Source organism: Micromys minutus (assembly GCF_963924665.1).
Source record: "Micromys minutus genome assembly, chromosome: 29".
NCBI classification, from domain to species: Eukaryota; Metazoa; Chordata; class Mammalia; order Rodentia; family Muridae; genus Micromys; species Micromys minutus.
In genome coordinates this window covers 23,209,222-23,225,454 of record NC_137964.1, presented here as the reverse complement: position 1 = coordinate 23,225,454, position 16,233 = coordinate 23,209,222, and the positions used below count along the sequence as shown (strand labels likewise).

The 16,233-nt window shown below is 51.2% G+C and overlaps 1 protein-coding gene across 1 annotated transcript in view; it reads left to right on the top strand.

The window, feature by feature from the left end:
• Positions 1 to 1,050: 1,050 nt before the first annotated feature.
• The window catches only part of AACS (acetoacetyl-CoA synthetase), a 39,040-nt gene continuing 23,857 nt past the window's right edge, over positions 1,051 to 16,233 (top strand). Inside the window, exons 1-4 of the mRNA XM_080940450.1 lie at positions 1,051 to 1,307; positions 8,121 to 8,224; positions 9,756 to 9,876; positions 13,949 to 14,062. Coding sequence (XP_080796576.1) covers positions 1,175 to 1,307; positions 8,121 to 8,224; positions 9,756 to 9,876; positions 13,949 to 14,062 — 472 coding nt within the window. The 5' untranslated portion in view covers positions 1,051 to 1,174. The remainder of the gene's footprint in view (positions 1,308 to 8,120; positions 8,225 to 9,755; positions 9,877 to 13,948; positions 14,063 to 16,233) is intronic.

The window sequence follows — 16,233 nt, the reverse complement described above, 5'->3', positions numbered from 1 at the left end:
AAAGACTGTTAGCATCCAGAAGATTCTCACCGTTGTAGGATCTGAGCATGCTTTCTCTCTGCTGGAACCTTCTGATGGTCTTACCCAGATTTAAAGTCAGCATCTCTGATGCTCTCCGGGACCAGCTTAAGCTGCAACTGTTCCCTTCACTGACTGTCTTCTACTCCAAGGCTTTATAGTACCAAAGACCTGGGCCTTTTTAGAAAGTTGTTTGTGCACACCCCATAGGACACAGTATTCCTGCTTGGGTCCCTGGTTGCTCTCTGCTTGGAAACCTGCAAGATTTTCCAAAGCTTCTTCCAGTCACCTTCAAGCCAATGGGAGAAGTCACATGGAGCCACAGCCCTCTATTTTCTTTTAATTTTAACACAGGGCTTTTTAAAAGGTTGCCTGGGCTAGTCTTGAACTCACTCTGTAACAAGGATAATCTTGAAACCCGGTCTCTTCTACCTCTATCTCCTAAGTATTGGGATTATAAGGTTTTGCTTTGGGGTCCAGTCTGGAGTGGAATTTACCGTCATCCTCCTGCCTTGTCTCCAGAGTGCTCAGTTTCAGGCTTTCCCCCAGAATGTCCTGTGCTTAACGCTTTTGTTTTCGGTCCTGAGGATAGACTTGAGGTCTCACTCAGTATCTTTTGTTACATTATATACCCCACGTAGTATCCCTGTTACAGCATCCCTGTGAGTGAGCACACACACGACACGGACATTTTAGAGGTCTTCTTTCAGTATACGTTTTCTGCCTAAGACACCTTCGCAGCTCCTACAGTTACTGTAGGAAGAGCAAGTTAATTCTGAATAAATGAATGAATGAGGACAATAAAGAGGGCATCACCCGGTAAGTTCTGCAACAAGTGAGGGAGTGGAACCTGCTTAGCGCGCCTGCGCAGGCGAGCACTCTTTTTTGGCAGCAAGTGCACTATTCGTAGGCGCGGCTCGGCGCGGCGCGGCGGAGGGTTACAGAAGAGGGCGTGGCCTCAAACGGCATGGCCTTCTGGAGGCGTGGCGAAGCCTGCTGGGGGTGTGACCAGGCCGGATGTCCCACAGGCCGCGCCGGCGCTGGCTCAGTCTCGCGCTGTGGTTCGTCCGCGCCGTGCTGAGCTGCTCCACGCCTTGCGCTCTCCGCTGTCTCCAAAGCCAAAGCCCGGCAGTCCCGGCCACGCAGCTCCGCAACCATGTCCAAGCTGGCACGGCTCGAGCGCGAGGAGATCATGGAGTGCCAGGTGATGTGGGAGCCTGACAGCAAGAAGGACACGCAGATGGACCGCTTCCGGGCGGCCGTGGGTACCGCCTGCGGCCTGGCGCTTGGTGAGTGCGGGACACGCGGCTAGTGCACCCCGGTCACGGGCCTTCCCGGAAGCTGTTCCCTCCAGGGAGGACCGACCGCTCTAGGAAGGTCCCTTCAAACTGTTGGGATAAGCCTGTTAGATGGGTGGTTATCCGACCAGTGTCTCTGTCTTAGGGTTGTGGAAGTCCCCTACTTTGGGGGGGGGTACCCCTCCAGGGAGGTTTCTCCTTTTCCTTGCTTAGTTGCTGGCATGGTACCTTGATGAATGGTCCTGAGTTTGGGGGAGCCCCGTTGTCTTGGCGTCCCCCTCTAGAGAGGTCCCTTTTAGTTGTTGCCATGGGCCTGTCTGATGGATGGATGGATGGCCAGTGTCCCTGTCTTTGGGTTGGGGGACCCCTTTGGCTCTGGGCCCTCCTCTAGGAGGTGCTGATCTTCTGATGATGGATCCTTCACTGTTTGGGGAGCATCACCTCCTGTCGAGGCCCCCTATCTGCAGGTGAGTCTCACCCTCTGAAAGTGGCAAACGCCCTCTGGTTCCACGTATCTTTTGCTAGGGCTTTGCCTGCTTGGGAAATGGCTCCCGGCGTCTTGACTTTCAGCGTGTGGGGGCTTCTTTTTGGCCTTATTTGCAGTTCATGGGATTCATGTGACCTCATTTGCAGTTCTTCTTGAGTTCCTGGGACTCATGTGACAGGCTCACTCCATCTGCCTTTTGCTCGGGACCATCTTGAAATTTCAGGTCCCTGAAAAGGTCAGAGTTCACGCCTCCCTCCTTTAAAGTTATGGTAGAGTTCTTTCTTGGGTTTAAACTCCCAGCCCCCAAACAGATCCTGCTTCCAGCCACCACCCTGGTCTGTGTGATTATGGGTGGGGCAGAGGCCTCTTCAGGTGAACCCTTTGTCCATATGCCCTTCCCCCAGATCCATAGGGCTTGCTTAGTCCCTCTGCCTACTCTGTGCCCCCCCCCCCCTGGGTGTCCACCTAGGGTTTTCAGCTCACGTTGGTGCCTTTATTTTCACCTCTTTGACCCCTCTAACTGCAGGGACCCCCTCGTTTCCGTTGGCATCAAGGTCTGTTTTGCTCCCAGGATCTGTCTCAGGGGATCCTTCCTGAATCATCCCCCCCCCCCCCCACCTTGAGCATCAGTCCTCCTAGTCTCCTTCCCAGCGTTTCAGCAGCACTTGGCTATCCTGCTACCATCCCCTCTGCACGGTGTACCCCCTCCCCCGCACACCACCCAGGTCGTTGGTCGTTGCTGGCCTCCCTGGCTCTCTACAGTTCATTGTTGCACCTGCACACTGCTGCTGGAGAGCCGGGAGGTGGAAGTAGAGGGTCCCTTTTCTTCCCTAACAGAGCTCCACCCCTTCCCTCCCATCTCTCTCACCTGGAGGCCGATGCTTGTCTGGCCACCTGTAGGGCTTGCAGGCTGTGCTTGCTGGCCGGGTACTTGGTCAGTTTGTGGTTGTTGGGTAGGAGACCTTAACCCAGCTGGATCATTGTCGGACTTGCATCCATCTTTCCATCCTCCAGTCTCTCTGCCTGGATTCTGTCTCCTCTGCCAGCAAGGATGGAGCAGTGATGTGGTGTTCCTGTGGGCTTGGTAGGCCTGGCACTTCACTGCAAGGAGGGCAGCCCTTTGAAGAAGGCCAGGGCTTTCTCCAGAGAAAGAGCCACAGTAGCCTGTAACCCTGCTTGGACCTGGTTGAAGGGTGGAGCCAGGAACAAGTCCTCCAATCACCTCAGGCCTTGGTTTCCTCATCTATGAAATAAGTATAATGAGAGGACCTAGTGTACCTTGGGTGGCAGGTCCAGTCCTGAGCGCTGACCACTGGACACTGTCACTGGCTAGAGGTTTACTGAATAGCCCCTTATCCTTAATCTCTCTCCTTCAAGTCTCCAGCTGTTGGGTGGTCCAGGGTTGCTCTTTAGAAGCTCTGTTGACTATGTTGTGTTTAAAAGTTGGGAGGCTTACCAGCCTGTAGTGGCTCCCACTCAGGTGCTAAGGCAGAGGGATTGCTCTGAGTTCAAGGATCTTGTCTCAGAAAGAATGACTATAAAATAGAGCCGAGGGGCTGGATGTGGAAAGGCAGAGCCTGCCTGCCATCTGTGCAGTCCTCTTAGGCAGCAGCCACCGATGGTGGTCTCATGGCCCCTCCCTTAGCCCTTCCTCCATTTTCCTTCCTTCTCATCTGCCTGGCCCCGAAGTTTGGGCATCTTTCAGGTCTACCTCAAATGCTGTCTTTCCTCTGTATTATGTCCTTTCTCTCCCCGTATCCATGTGCTGTTTTTTTTAGGGCTTTTCTCCTGTCTTGCTGGTTCATGGATGCTGAGCATTCTTGTGTAGAGTTAGAGGGCCCCCCCCCACAATGGCTAATCTTGAACTCACTATACAAATCAAGCTGGCCTCAAGCTCCCAGAAAGCCACTTGCCTTTCTGTCTCTCAAGTGCTGGGGGTGAAGGGGAAAACAGGCATGCTCCACCACACTGGGCTAACCTTGAACTCATGACCCTCCTGCCTCTAACTCTTGAGTGCCAAGGTTGCAGTCATGCACCACACACCCCTTTCCTTTCAAACTAAGATTTTAAATGCTAGCACATTTTTCAGACTCTTAGTGGAGTGGTAAAATCTACGGAACCAAATGTGCCTGTGCTCACCCGGGCCTCCAGTTGCAGTCCCGGAGAGGATTTTTGGTTCACTCCATGATGTGGCAGAGTTAGGACACAGCAGTGAAAAAGTCTCCATACAAGGGCCTGGAGGTGCTGAGATACCCATGTGACCACCAATCAGTTCCCTAGGTTTGTGGGGCTGGCCACACCCCTCAGTGATGCTGTTGCTGGGTGCTCTTCTATTCTCTTAAAGTCCTACAGATTAAACCCAGGGTCTCCCAGCGTTGGGAGACAAGGCTCTACTAGCGAGCCACATTCCAATCCTTTCTCCCTCCTTCCTCCTTTCCTCCCTTCCTCCCCCTCCATATATATATATATATATAAAATTTGATTTTCCTGAAACTCACTATGTAGATTAGGTTAGCATCGAACTCAGAGTTCTTCCTGCCTCTGCCTCCTGAACTGTGGGGCTAAAGACGCGGCTGGCCAGGCAAGGTCTTAAAATTTGTTAAGCCTGGCTTGGAACTTGCTCGGTAGACCAGGCAGGTTTGGCTCTTTTGGTCTTCCTGCCTCAGCCTCCTGAGTAGCTGGAATTACAGACCTGAGCCACCAAGCCCAGCCTAAATCCACCTTTGTGTCCAGAGAAGATTTGTAGCATCTAGCCCATCTCCACAGCTTGGGAAATCTTTTGCATCCAGAGCTGGCCATTTGCAAGGACCCAGATGACTAAGCCTGAGGGAGGGAGAGGAGCTGTGGGGCCTGTTTAGCTAGTGTTGGTTCTCACAGGTGCATAAAGCTGTCTCACCAGTAGAACTGCCCAAGCCTTGTGCTGCCCTATACCTGCCTCGGTTAAAGCACCACCTACTACTGAATATTAACTCTCTTGCTGGCCGGCTGGATGAGGATGGGCTCAGTATATGCTAACGAGTAGATGTGTGATCTTCATGCAGATGCAGGGGTGACATCAGTGACAGATGCCTTTGGGTGCATTTACTTTGCAGGGCACTGTTCTGGGCACTTCCTAGGTCCTGACAGTGACCCCAGGATAAGCACCATCAGCTTCCTCATACAGAGGGAGAAACTGAGTCTCACATGAAGTCAGTACTGTCTGAGGTCACTTAGAGTGGCAGGAGTTGAATAGAGACAATTGAATATAGAAGGGTTTGTTTATTTTGTTTTGTTTTTGTCTGTTATCCTGGGCTGTCCTGAAACTCGCTCTATAGACTCAGATTCAGAGATCTGCCTGCCTCTGCCTCCTGAGTGCTGGCATCAAAGGCGTGCCACTGCACTGCTGCCACCACCAACTGGAGTATTTTTTATTTCTAATTATGTGTATTCCTATGGCCGTGTGTGGTTATGCTCTTGAGTGCAGTTGCTCACACAGAAGAGAGCATCGGAAGTCCTGGAACTGAAGTGAGCTGTCTGACCAGGGTGCTGAGAACCAAACTTGGGTCCTCACTAAAGCCATATGAAGCTTTAACTGCTGAGCTGACCTTCCTGCCTCCATTATGGCTCTTACGCAATATGTCCTGTTGGCTTTCACAATATCCCCATTCTTCAGACAAGAATGCCACTGCCAAGAGCTAGGGCCACTTGCCCCAGGCCATTTGCTCAGCGGTGGCATAGTGGGTCCCTGATCTGCAGCCAGAGTAAATTCTTCCACTGGTGAGGGAGGATCTGTAGCCACTTGACAACAGTTTGAGGTAACCCATGGGGGAAACTATGTCCCCCACAGAGTGGCAGAGTTGCCTGTCTGAGGTCCAGCAAAGTCAGCGCTGCCTCAAGCCTTACAAACTCCTGGGCCCTTAGTTTCCCTGCATGGTGCATCTCCTTTGTATATGCCCTTCCTGGGGCTTGGAGGAGCTTCTTGCTATTACCCAGATCCTTTCTTGGAGCCCAGAGCCGGAGAGTCCCACATCTGGCCCTTCTGTGGCTTTCCCACCTGTAAACTGACCGGCTCTGTATCTCCAGCTACTCTGCTTGAAGTCCGTACACCGCCCCCCCAAACCCCTCCCGCACTCAACTGTGGGCTCCTGGGTACTAAGCGCCTTAACCTCTGAGCTGTTAGCTCAGGTCCCACAGCTTTTAATTTAGCTGGGCAGGATCTGCAGAAGGGGATCTCTGCGATGGCTCTGGCTGTCTTGGAGTACACCGGTGCCTGCTGCGTTCTCCCTCTGGCCCCCAGACATGTCAGTCTTGCCAGGGTCTCTGAAAGCCTTGAGTTCTCGCGTTGATGAGTGTTGTTCCACCTACTTAGGTTACTCTTGGCCTGTTGAGAAATAACAGACATGCATAGCTTGTTTCAGACCAGGCCCTAGCCCTGCATCCCCTGAGGCAGGAGTCTGAGGGAGTGAGGTCTAGATTCCAGTGATGCCCTGCCCTTGCTTAAGAGAACCGGAGGCTTCTCTTGAGCCTGTGGGAACTGATGTGCATGGGAGTTAGGGTATCATCAGTGAATCTAGAAAACTCCCAGAATGCCTAAACCCGGCTCCATTTTGAAACTTCTCTTCTCTAGCAGTGCCTACCTGTCTCAGCCTCACGACTGACTGAGGAGATTTTGCCATTTGATGTTTTTTTCCCCCTCCTCTGATCCTAAGGATGGAACCAAGGGCCTTATAAATTCAAGTCCTCTACCACTGAGCACTGAGCTATATCCTGGGTCTCTCTTTACTCCTTATTTTGTGACAAGGTCTCAGTCAAGTTGCCCAGGCTGGCCTTGAACTTCTGATCTCCCAGCCAGCTTCTGGGGCAGCTGGAACTCTTGCCACCACACCAGGCCCATGTGACAGTTTTCAGTGAACTTAAATCCTGGTAAGAAAACCGGGAGGCAGCCTGGGCTGGAGGCATAGATGTTTAATCTCAGCACTTGGGAGTGAGAGACGGTGAGGTTCCCCTATGAGGTTGAGATCTAGACAGTGAGTTTGAGGCCAGCCAGAGCTACTGAGTGAGTCTCTGTCTCAAAAAGAGAGACAGAGAGGTAGAAGGACACATACACACACGAATTTTCTGAGTAGTTGGAGAGATAGCTCAGGAAGGAAGTCCCTGCTGCTAGAAGAGATGGCCTGAGTTTGATCCCTGGAATTAACAGAGTGGAGGGAGAGACTAGGTTCCTGGAAGTCATCCTCTGACCTCTACACATGTGCTGTGTATGTATACTCTCCGTTCCCAACCTTGCTCCAAATTATTTATATATTTTTCCTTCTTTATCTCTCTCTTTACCCCCTTTGTCTCCATCACCTCAATAAACCTCTTCCACATTAAAAAAGTATATATATACACACACACACACACACACACACACACACACACACACACACATATGTATGTATGTATAAAATCAGGGAGACTGAGAAGATGGCTCAGATGTATGCTCTGCAAGCATAAGGTCTTGAATTGGGTCCTAAGACCCACATAAAACAAGGCTGGGTGTTCCTGTAATCCTTGCTTTGGGGAAGTGGACACAAACAGATGGCTGGGGCTCACTGGCCAGCCAGTCTAACCCACTTAGCCAGCTGCAGGTCCCAGCAAGAGACCCTGTCTCTCTCTCTTAAAGATTTATTTATTTATTTATTATATATAAGTACACTGTTGCTGTCCTTAGACATTAGAAGAGGGCATCAGATCCCATTATAGATGGCTGTGAGCCACCATGTGGTTCCTGGCACCAGCATGGGGGCTGACAATTATCTGTCATTCCAGTTCCATGGAACCACACTCCCTTTTCTGACCTCCGTGGGTACCAGGCACACACGTTATACACAGACATACATCTGAGCAGAACATACATACATATAAACAAATCTTTAAAAAGAAAAAAAACCCAAAAAAATCCAGAGAAAAGGATAATGATCTGAGCAATGACCCCGAGGTTGACCTGTGACCTTCACATGTGTACACACACACACAAACACACAAAAATACTAAGCTGGGTGTAGAGGTACACTCTTGGAATTGTAGAGGGTTGGAGCAGGAAGATCAAGAATTTGAGGGTACCCTGGGCTGTTGAAATACACACACACACACACACACACACACACACACCATCATCATCATCTCACTGTGTTTCTTAGGGACTTCGGATGAAGGGTTTGTGCCATGAGGTTTAGCTCCTCCCAGTCATTCGGGGCATTAGAGTCACCGAGTCACTATTAGGCCTGTGGCTTCCCGCCAAGGGGCCACCCTTTGAGGCTAGGCTGAAGATTTGCTATTTTGCTTGTTTTTTTAAGGGAATTACAATGACTTATATCACTGGTCTGTCCAGTCGTATTCGGACTTCTGGGCTGAGTTCTGGAAGTTCAGTGGAATCGTCTACTCACGCATGTATGATGAGGTAAGTGAATCTGGCCACACCCTTGTCTCTTTCCACGGTTGTTTCTAAGTGAAATCTTGCTGAAGGAATACTGAATCATGCCTGCAAATCCCATGTGTGGACCAGCGCTATGGCTCAGTGATTAAAGGTGCTTGCTGCCAAGCCTGATGACCTGAGCTCAATCCCTGGGACCTACATGATAGAAAGAGAACCGACTCCTGCAGATTGTCCTCGGACCTTCTCATATGTGCCGTGGTACATCAACACCCCTTCCATGTACACATGCATACATGCAGACTTTGAAAATGTAAGGGGGTGGTGCCTGAGGAGGTGACTCAGATGTGAAGAGCATCAGCTGCTCTTCCAGAGGGCCTGGGTTCAACTCTCGGCACGCACACAGCAGCTCATAAGCATCTGTAGCTCCATTGCATGGGTATCCAATGTGGTCTTCGGGCTTCCACAGGCACTGTACGCATATGGTGGGTGCAAGCAGACATTCGTGCAAGCAGAACATACATATGAACTATAAAATAAGAAAAATTAAAAATAGTACACAGGAGATAGAAGCTGTAACAAGCTTGGAGCTTGTAGGAAGATCTTCCTACCAGCCTGGGCTATGTAGGAAGATCCTGTCTCAGATAACCCCAAACACCTTTCTCCTCACATTACACTGGTGTGAAATGTAGCGTGGGCGTGGCTTTGAAGTGTGCAGTCTGAGGTATAAGCATATCCATGTCATTGAGGTCTCTGAGGAGACTTTTCAGAGAGCTCTCAGCTCCTTTCGATGGTTGGTAAAATGATGCCCACGTCTGAAGCACGTTTCAGCAAGGCCTTCTGCAAGGCTGATAGGCCAGCACCCCTAGACAGAGCCTAAGGTTTCAGCACCACAGGAGAGGCAGAGTTATTTTTCCACAGAGTTGTGGGTTGTGTGTGATGGGGGCGGGGCCCCAGGCTTGCCTCTGCTTTTTGGTATGTCTGTGTGACAAGGCTCTCTGACAGATCTTTTCTTCTTTGACTTTTGTGCTGGGGATGAATGGGGGGGCAGTCTCTGGGATACTGACTAGGTGCTCTGCATTGGAGCTGCATCCCAGTTCCGGTTTCAGACATTGTATAACCCCTACCCCCACCTGAGACAGAGTTTCTCTGCGTAGCTCTGGCCGTTCCAGAACTCAGTCTGTAGACCAGGCTGGCCTTAAACTCATAGCGATCCACCTGTCTCTGTCTCCCAAATGCTGGGATTGAAGACCCACACCGCCACTCCAACTCCCTTCCTTCTTTTTGAGACAGGATTTCATGTAGCCCCTGCTGGCCTCAAACTCCTAATCCTCCTGCCTCCACTTCCCAGGTGCTGTAATAACAGGCCTGAACTTTCTACTTCTGGCCTGGGCATTTCCTCTACTTCCTCTTGTTAGGTTTTCAGTCATCTCTGTTGTAAGAACTTCTGGGATAGCTTCCCCAGGTGCAGGGCTGTGCTGTCTCCTCAGGTTGGTATATGCAGGACGTCACAGGCTCTGTGCTGAGCCTCTTGCTCCCTTCTGCTGTCCCTGTGCAGGTTGTGGACACATCCAAAGGAATCGCAGATGTCCCTGAGTGGTTCAGAGGCAGCCGCCTCAACTATGCAGAGAACCTCCTGCGGCACAAGGAAAATGACAGAGTCGCCCTTTACGTGGCCCGTGAGTCCCATGGGGGTCGTGGGTGGTGACTGTGTATGGCCCTGTGGATGTGGAGGGGCTCCTTGGAGGGTTCCAGCTGTGTGTCAGCATCCTGACACAACCGACACCTCTGCTGGGAGACCGAGAGGGCTGGTTGGAGACTGTCATCGTTTCCGTCATCTCCCTCTGACCCCCAACCACTGACAAGTTTCATTGTGAGGCCCTGGCTGTCCTGGAATTTACTCTGTAGACGAGGCTGGTCTCAAACTCACAGAGATCCTCCTGCCTCTGCTACCACTGGGATTCAAGGTGTGCGCTACCACTGCCCGGTCTGTTCGCATCGTTCCTGTGTGTGCAGTGCGTGTTTGTCCATGTTCGGGAGTGTGCAATAGTACATTTAAAAAAAAAAGATTTATTTTATGTGTGTGAGTACACTGTCACTGTCTTCAGGCACACCAGAAGAGGGCAACACATCCCACTGAGCCATCTCTTTAGCTTATCTGTGCACAGGTGCATGTGTGTGCCCCAGAGACAAGGGGACCCCTTGGGTCCCCACACTAGTTTGAGGTAGTTTGTGGAGGTGGATGTTCCAGATGGCTGCAAGCTCGCCTTGAGTAATAATACTCTCTGCTCTCTAGTCAGTCAGTCAGTCCGATCACCCCATAGGGAGTGGGTGGAGCCTCCTGGAGCTTTTGTAACTGAATGTTCTGTTTTTCAGACAGTGCCAACATCTTTTGTCAGGTGTTTGGCCCTAATGCTTCTGAAAAGAACCCAGTGTGCTAAGCTTTTTGCGGTTTCGCGCCTAGTGTCTGTCCTGGCCTGACAGTCAATTTTCTCTTTATCAAGTTTTTTTTTTTTTTTTTTTTTTTTTTTTGACTTAGTCAAAAGTGTTGCTAGGGGAAGGGTCAGATCCTTGGCTTGGCATAAGACTAAACGATCTTGAGTGAGGATTTTAGTTCAAGGCCCAGCTTCATGCTGTCGCTGTGTGACTTTAAGTAAGCTGCTCAACCTCTCTGGCTGTTTTCTGCACTGCCAAGTGGGACTGATGATAACACCAACTTTAGGGTTGTTGTTGGGTTGAGCTGGGCATTTGTGTGTGTGTGTGTGTGTGTGTGTGTGTGTGTGTGGGCCTCTCTGGAGGGACCAGGCCTGGGCTCTCGGAGCCTGCAGTCTTGTCTGACACACACATTGAGCGCAGCGCTCATGTCGGGTTTGGGTGTTGAACACCTTTTACTCCTTCCTCTCCTGGGTTCCTCACCCTATGGTGCAGTTCAGTCTGAGGCATCGGCTCAGGTGCCTGCCAGCCTCTCTCCTGCTCTTAACCCCTCATGTACCTGTTCTTCAGACCCAGACAGATGCAGGGACTGCAGTGGTACAGACAAGCGCTCTGCTCTGATGAGGTTGATAGTCTGGGGTGGGGGAGGGCTTAGTGCTTGGAAGAACAAATAAGACAGTCTAAGAGGAAGAGAAAGAAAATGGGGGGCTGAGGGGGACCGGCTTTAGACAGAGCTCCTGGTGCAGGCTGAGGCTCTGCTTTCTCTTTCTGAGAAGTCACTCCTGTCCCCATCTCTGGAGTCATGCTGCACGGCCTTGACATTCGGCATCAGCTTTTCTTTCTTTTCTTTTAGTTGGTGGGGGGAGGTGGTTCCTCTCCACAGGGTTTCTCCGTGTAGCCCAGGTTATCCTGGACTTGCTCTGTAGGCCAGCTGGCCTTGAACTTACAAAGATCCACTTGCCTCTGCCTCCCAAAAGTAGAGATTAAAGATGTGCACCACCATGAGTGTCTAAGTCTGTGTGTGCATCAGAGTCTTGGGAAGGCCACTCTGTTCCAGGCCCAGGGTTCTAGCCTCACGCCACCTTACCTTAGACCCATATAAACCTGCTTCACAGAGTATCTGGTGCTCCGTGAGCTCTTGCTTTCTCCCATTGCAAAATCCCAAACCACAGTGTCATGCCTGACGCTTAGGGAAAACCGAGGAACTGCTTCTCAGTGCTTGTGGTGCGGGCATCCGGGTGGGTACCGAGCCAAGGATGAGCCAACATTTATGGAAGCTCTGCTTTGAGTGGGCAGAGGAGGTGCTTCTGTCTCGGGCTCCCCTGTGTCTTCCCTTTAAGGCTGGAGCTTTGTTGAGCCATCTTTCTTCCCTCACGGCTTCAGAGTGGCAGATTCCCTGGCAGGGTTCTCCTACAAACCAGACAACCGTTCAGGTGCTGAGAAGCAAACACATCGAACTGAGCTTGCACTCTCCCCTGGCCTTCCCAAGTCCCAAGGCTGGCCTACATTTTCTCTGTTTTTTCTAAATGTGTTAGCTGCCCTCCCCCCTCCCTGCCGCTTGCCCCCAACAGATGTTGCCTGGCCATGCCCTGCTCACCCAGGCATCCACTACATTGCTCAGGTTTGTTTCTCTAAAGCCACAGGTACTTTAGTCTTCATGCTCCAGTGAGCGGCCAGCAGCCCTTCAGCCCCTCCAGGGCTTTGTCAGCACAGCAGACTTTGTGACTGACTGCTGCGGCCTGCTAGAAATGGCTGGGGTTGCAGACACAGGAGTGGCTGCAGGACCAGCCCAGCACCGTCTAAGAGAGACTGACTGGTAGGCTTATGTCCATCCTGCAAACATGGTGGACATCAAACGTGCCTCAGGGGATGAGGAGGCTCACTCACTGTGGAAAGGTGCCTTGCAGTTCTGAGCCAGAAGCACCTTGCCTCAAAGATGATGGTTGAAGGGCTGTCGCCTTCCCGAGGCCATTGTTTCTTCAAGGAGGACTCCAGTTCCTCCACAGACTAGTCGAGTTGCTGTGCAGGGTGACAGGTCACCTGACTATCTATCTTGGACAAATATTCCACCTCAGTTCTTTTGGCTTAGCTGGCTGACAGGGGCTGCCTAACCCAAAGGCTACCTGCAAAGGCCTCTCCTGGGGCACTCTTGAATTTTCACAGCAGGCTGCTGGCTCCCCTCAGTGGGCTGCAGGGGAGGTGCAGGATCTTGTTTTTGTGCTGAGGTAGTTCTCTCTTTCCCCTCTGAGCTCAGTCTGCCTGTCAGTTTTATTTCTACCTATAGTAGCTGTTCTCATCCTGGGAGTCACAACCCTTTCAAAGGCGTGGCGTACCAGATACTTATATTACGGTCCGAAACAGCAAAAGCACAGTAACCACAGCAATGAAGTGGCACTGAAAATAATTTTATCGTTGGCGGGGTGTGTGTGTGTGTGTGTGTGTCACCACAGCATGAAGAACCGTATTAGGAAGGCTCAGAACCTCTGACTTAGAGAGAGTGTCATTCACAAAATGGCTGTGGCTGGCCTGGAGCACGTAATTCTTCAGCCTCAGCCTCCTGAGGTGCTGGGATGACAGGCTTGTGGCACCAGGCCCAGCTGCTGTGACGTCTTTTATGACCAAGGCTCAGTGGTCACTCTATGGTCCCCACAATGATCCATTGGTCACCTTGGGTCACCTGTGAAGCTGGGAGGAGCAGTGTGAGGCACCTCTTCTGCCATTTTTAGGTCTTCTTCATGAATTGGTAAAAATTGGCATTGATGTTTTGACATAATTTCTTTGGTGAGGACTCTTGTGGGCCTTAGAGAGACCCTCATAGTGAGACCCTTGTAGTGAGGCCTCCGCCAGCAACAGTGTTCTCACTAGTTTTTGTTTGTTTGTTTGGGGGGGGGATGCTTAACAAGACCTTCCTATGAAGCCCAGGCTGGCCTAGCATTCCCTATGTAGACCAGGCTGGCTTCATACTTACAGGTCGGCTTGCCTCTGTTTCCTGAGTGCTGGGATTCAAGGCTTGCACCACCACTTCAGGCAACAGCTGTTGACATGCTGTCTCCATATTAGTTTCCTGGCTGCCATATTGTACACTCCATCTGTACAATGTGACTTCCAGGGCCGTGGGGTTCTCCCACCATGCCCCCATCATCCCACTCATCTGGTTATGTTCATCAGATTCCTCCTGGGGGGATCCTGCCTTGGGGTCAGAGCCTGGCTTCCACCCTTCCTGGTTCTGCCATAGCCACCCCAAGCTATGCCCAGGTCCCTTTGTCCTGGGCACCTCATCCTGATCTGTACTTGAGTGGTCCCTTGTTCTTTCCTCAGGGGAAGGCAGAGAGGAGATTGTGAAGGTAACTTTTGAAGAGCTGCGGCAGCAGGTGGCTCTATTTGCAGCCGCCATGAGGAAGATGGGTGTGAAGAAAGGGGACCGTGTGGTTGGTAAGGGCCCCTCCCCTCGCTCCTTATTCCCTTCCCTTCCCTTCCCTTCCCTTCCCTTCCCTTCCCTTCCCTTCCCTTCTTCCCTTCCCTTCTGTCCCCCCCCTCTTCCCTTCCCTTCCCTTCTTCCCTTCCCTTCTGTCCCCCTCTCTCTTCCCCTTTCCTTCCCTTCTTTGGTAAATACCTTTTAGTGCTGTGATCGTTCAATCCTTAAAACAAAAACTCAAGCCAAATCAAAACAAACCAATAACAAAGTGGCCCAGAAGGTTGAGAGACTTGAAACTCGAAAAAAAGTTTAGCCGTGTGTAGAATACACCACTGTATGACCATGCACACAGGTCAGGGCTGACACAGGGTGAATTACTGGTACACCCATCCTTTTAGAATTTGGGACGCTGAGGCAGGAGGATTTTTGGACCAGTTTCACAAGGAGATCATGTCTCAAAACAAAACCATTAGCAACATAAAAAAAAAGATAAAAAAACCAATAAACCATGAATCCCTTCTCTTATTGTTCTGGACGGGCCAGGGGTTGTGTTTCCACAGTAGAAAGGGGCAAGGATGTCCAGTAGTGGTCTGTGCAGTCGGTGGATTAGCAGAGATGCATGTAGGAGTTATCTCTGTTGCTGTGGGGGCAGCATGGAGGAGGGAGTGGACCCAGGCAGCAGACAGCCTGTGCAAAGGCCCTTTGGATGCTGGGAACAAGGTGTCTGTAGGAGCAAGGGCACTGTGACAGATGCCCAGGGGTGAGCTGTCATGGCTTTTTCCACCTCTACCTGCTCCTCTCCCCAGATGCTCAAAGCCTTATTTCTCATTTGCCCCCTCCCTACTTTTGACACAAGGCAGGGAAGGAGATGTGCAGAACCCTCAGGCAGTAGGAACGGGCAGAGGGGAGCCTCTTGACCTGGGAACTTGTTGTTCAGGAGGCACACTGGAGTCTGCTGGCCTCTAGGCCTGGATGTCTCTCCTGAATGTTCCTGCACACGATTTTCCCCTTAGGTGGCATCACACTTCCTGCTAAGAGCTCAGCCATCTTTCTGGGTCTCCTTTTGTCTTGAGTTCCACGATGTCTTGAGATCCTTTGGGGATCTGTCCTTCAGTTGGTGCCAGAAGGGTGTGCCCCATGTGAACCCTTCTTCCAGGGCAGCTTGGGGCTAGATCCCTGACCCTCAGTTGGACAGGGCCACAAGCCAGGGTGAAGCACTGAGCCTTTATGTGCTGTTTGTGGCAGGGTACGCTCTCCCAAAGGGCTCTGCCTGACAGCAGGTGCCAGCTTGTGTTTGAGAGGGCTGATCTGCAGCCACATCGTAGGGACCAGGCCCAGGGCTTGTCCTGGAGCTGTGCAGCTCCTTCATAGGCAGTGGGCTGGTCATAGGGGAGCACAGCTTGTGCTGGTTGGCAGGCCCCACCCTCTCGCCTGTGTTCTGTGTGTCCCCACTGTACCTGGCATCAGGGTGAGCCGACACTGACCACTCAGGCCACCCTGGCAATACTTGGACCCATCTCCAGTATCAGCCTGGCTTTTCTCTGTGAGCTCACGGCCTCTGATGTCATCTTGATGTTGTTTGTCTGCTCTGCAGCCCCCAGGGACAGGCTCTGCGTCTGTCCCTGAAGATAGGCCTTGTTTCCGTTCCTGGCCTGATCTGAGCTGTGGAAGGCCAAGTGTCCAGCTGAAGTCTGATGAATAGCTGTTAGGTGAATGTGTGTGAGGCTGGGCCAGCAGTCAGTCTGCTCAGAGTTTCATTTGTTTGTATCTTCAGACGGGCTCATTATGTGACCCAGGCTGGCCTGGAACTTTGGTCCTTCTGTGTGTATCACTGCATGCAGCCAGTGTGGGCTTTAAAAATTGAAACCTCACTTTTTTTTGTGTCCTTCTTGGTTTTTTGTAAGCTGTTGGGTTGTTGTTTTGTTTTGTTTTTGTTTTTTTTTTTAATCTTTAAAAATGGTTGATTGGGATGGAAAATGAATAAGGAAAAATTAAATCAATGAGAAAGATTTATTTATCTGTGTATTTTATGTATCTGAGTGCTCTGTCTTCATGCACACCAGAAGAGGGCATCAGATCCCATTGCAGATGATCATGAGCCACCCTGTGGTTGCTGGGAATTGAACTCAGGACCTCTGGAAGAGCATTCAAGTCCACTGAGCCATTTCTCCAGCCCCGCCAGCTTCAC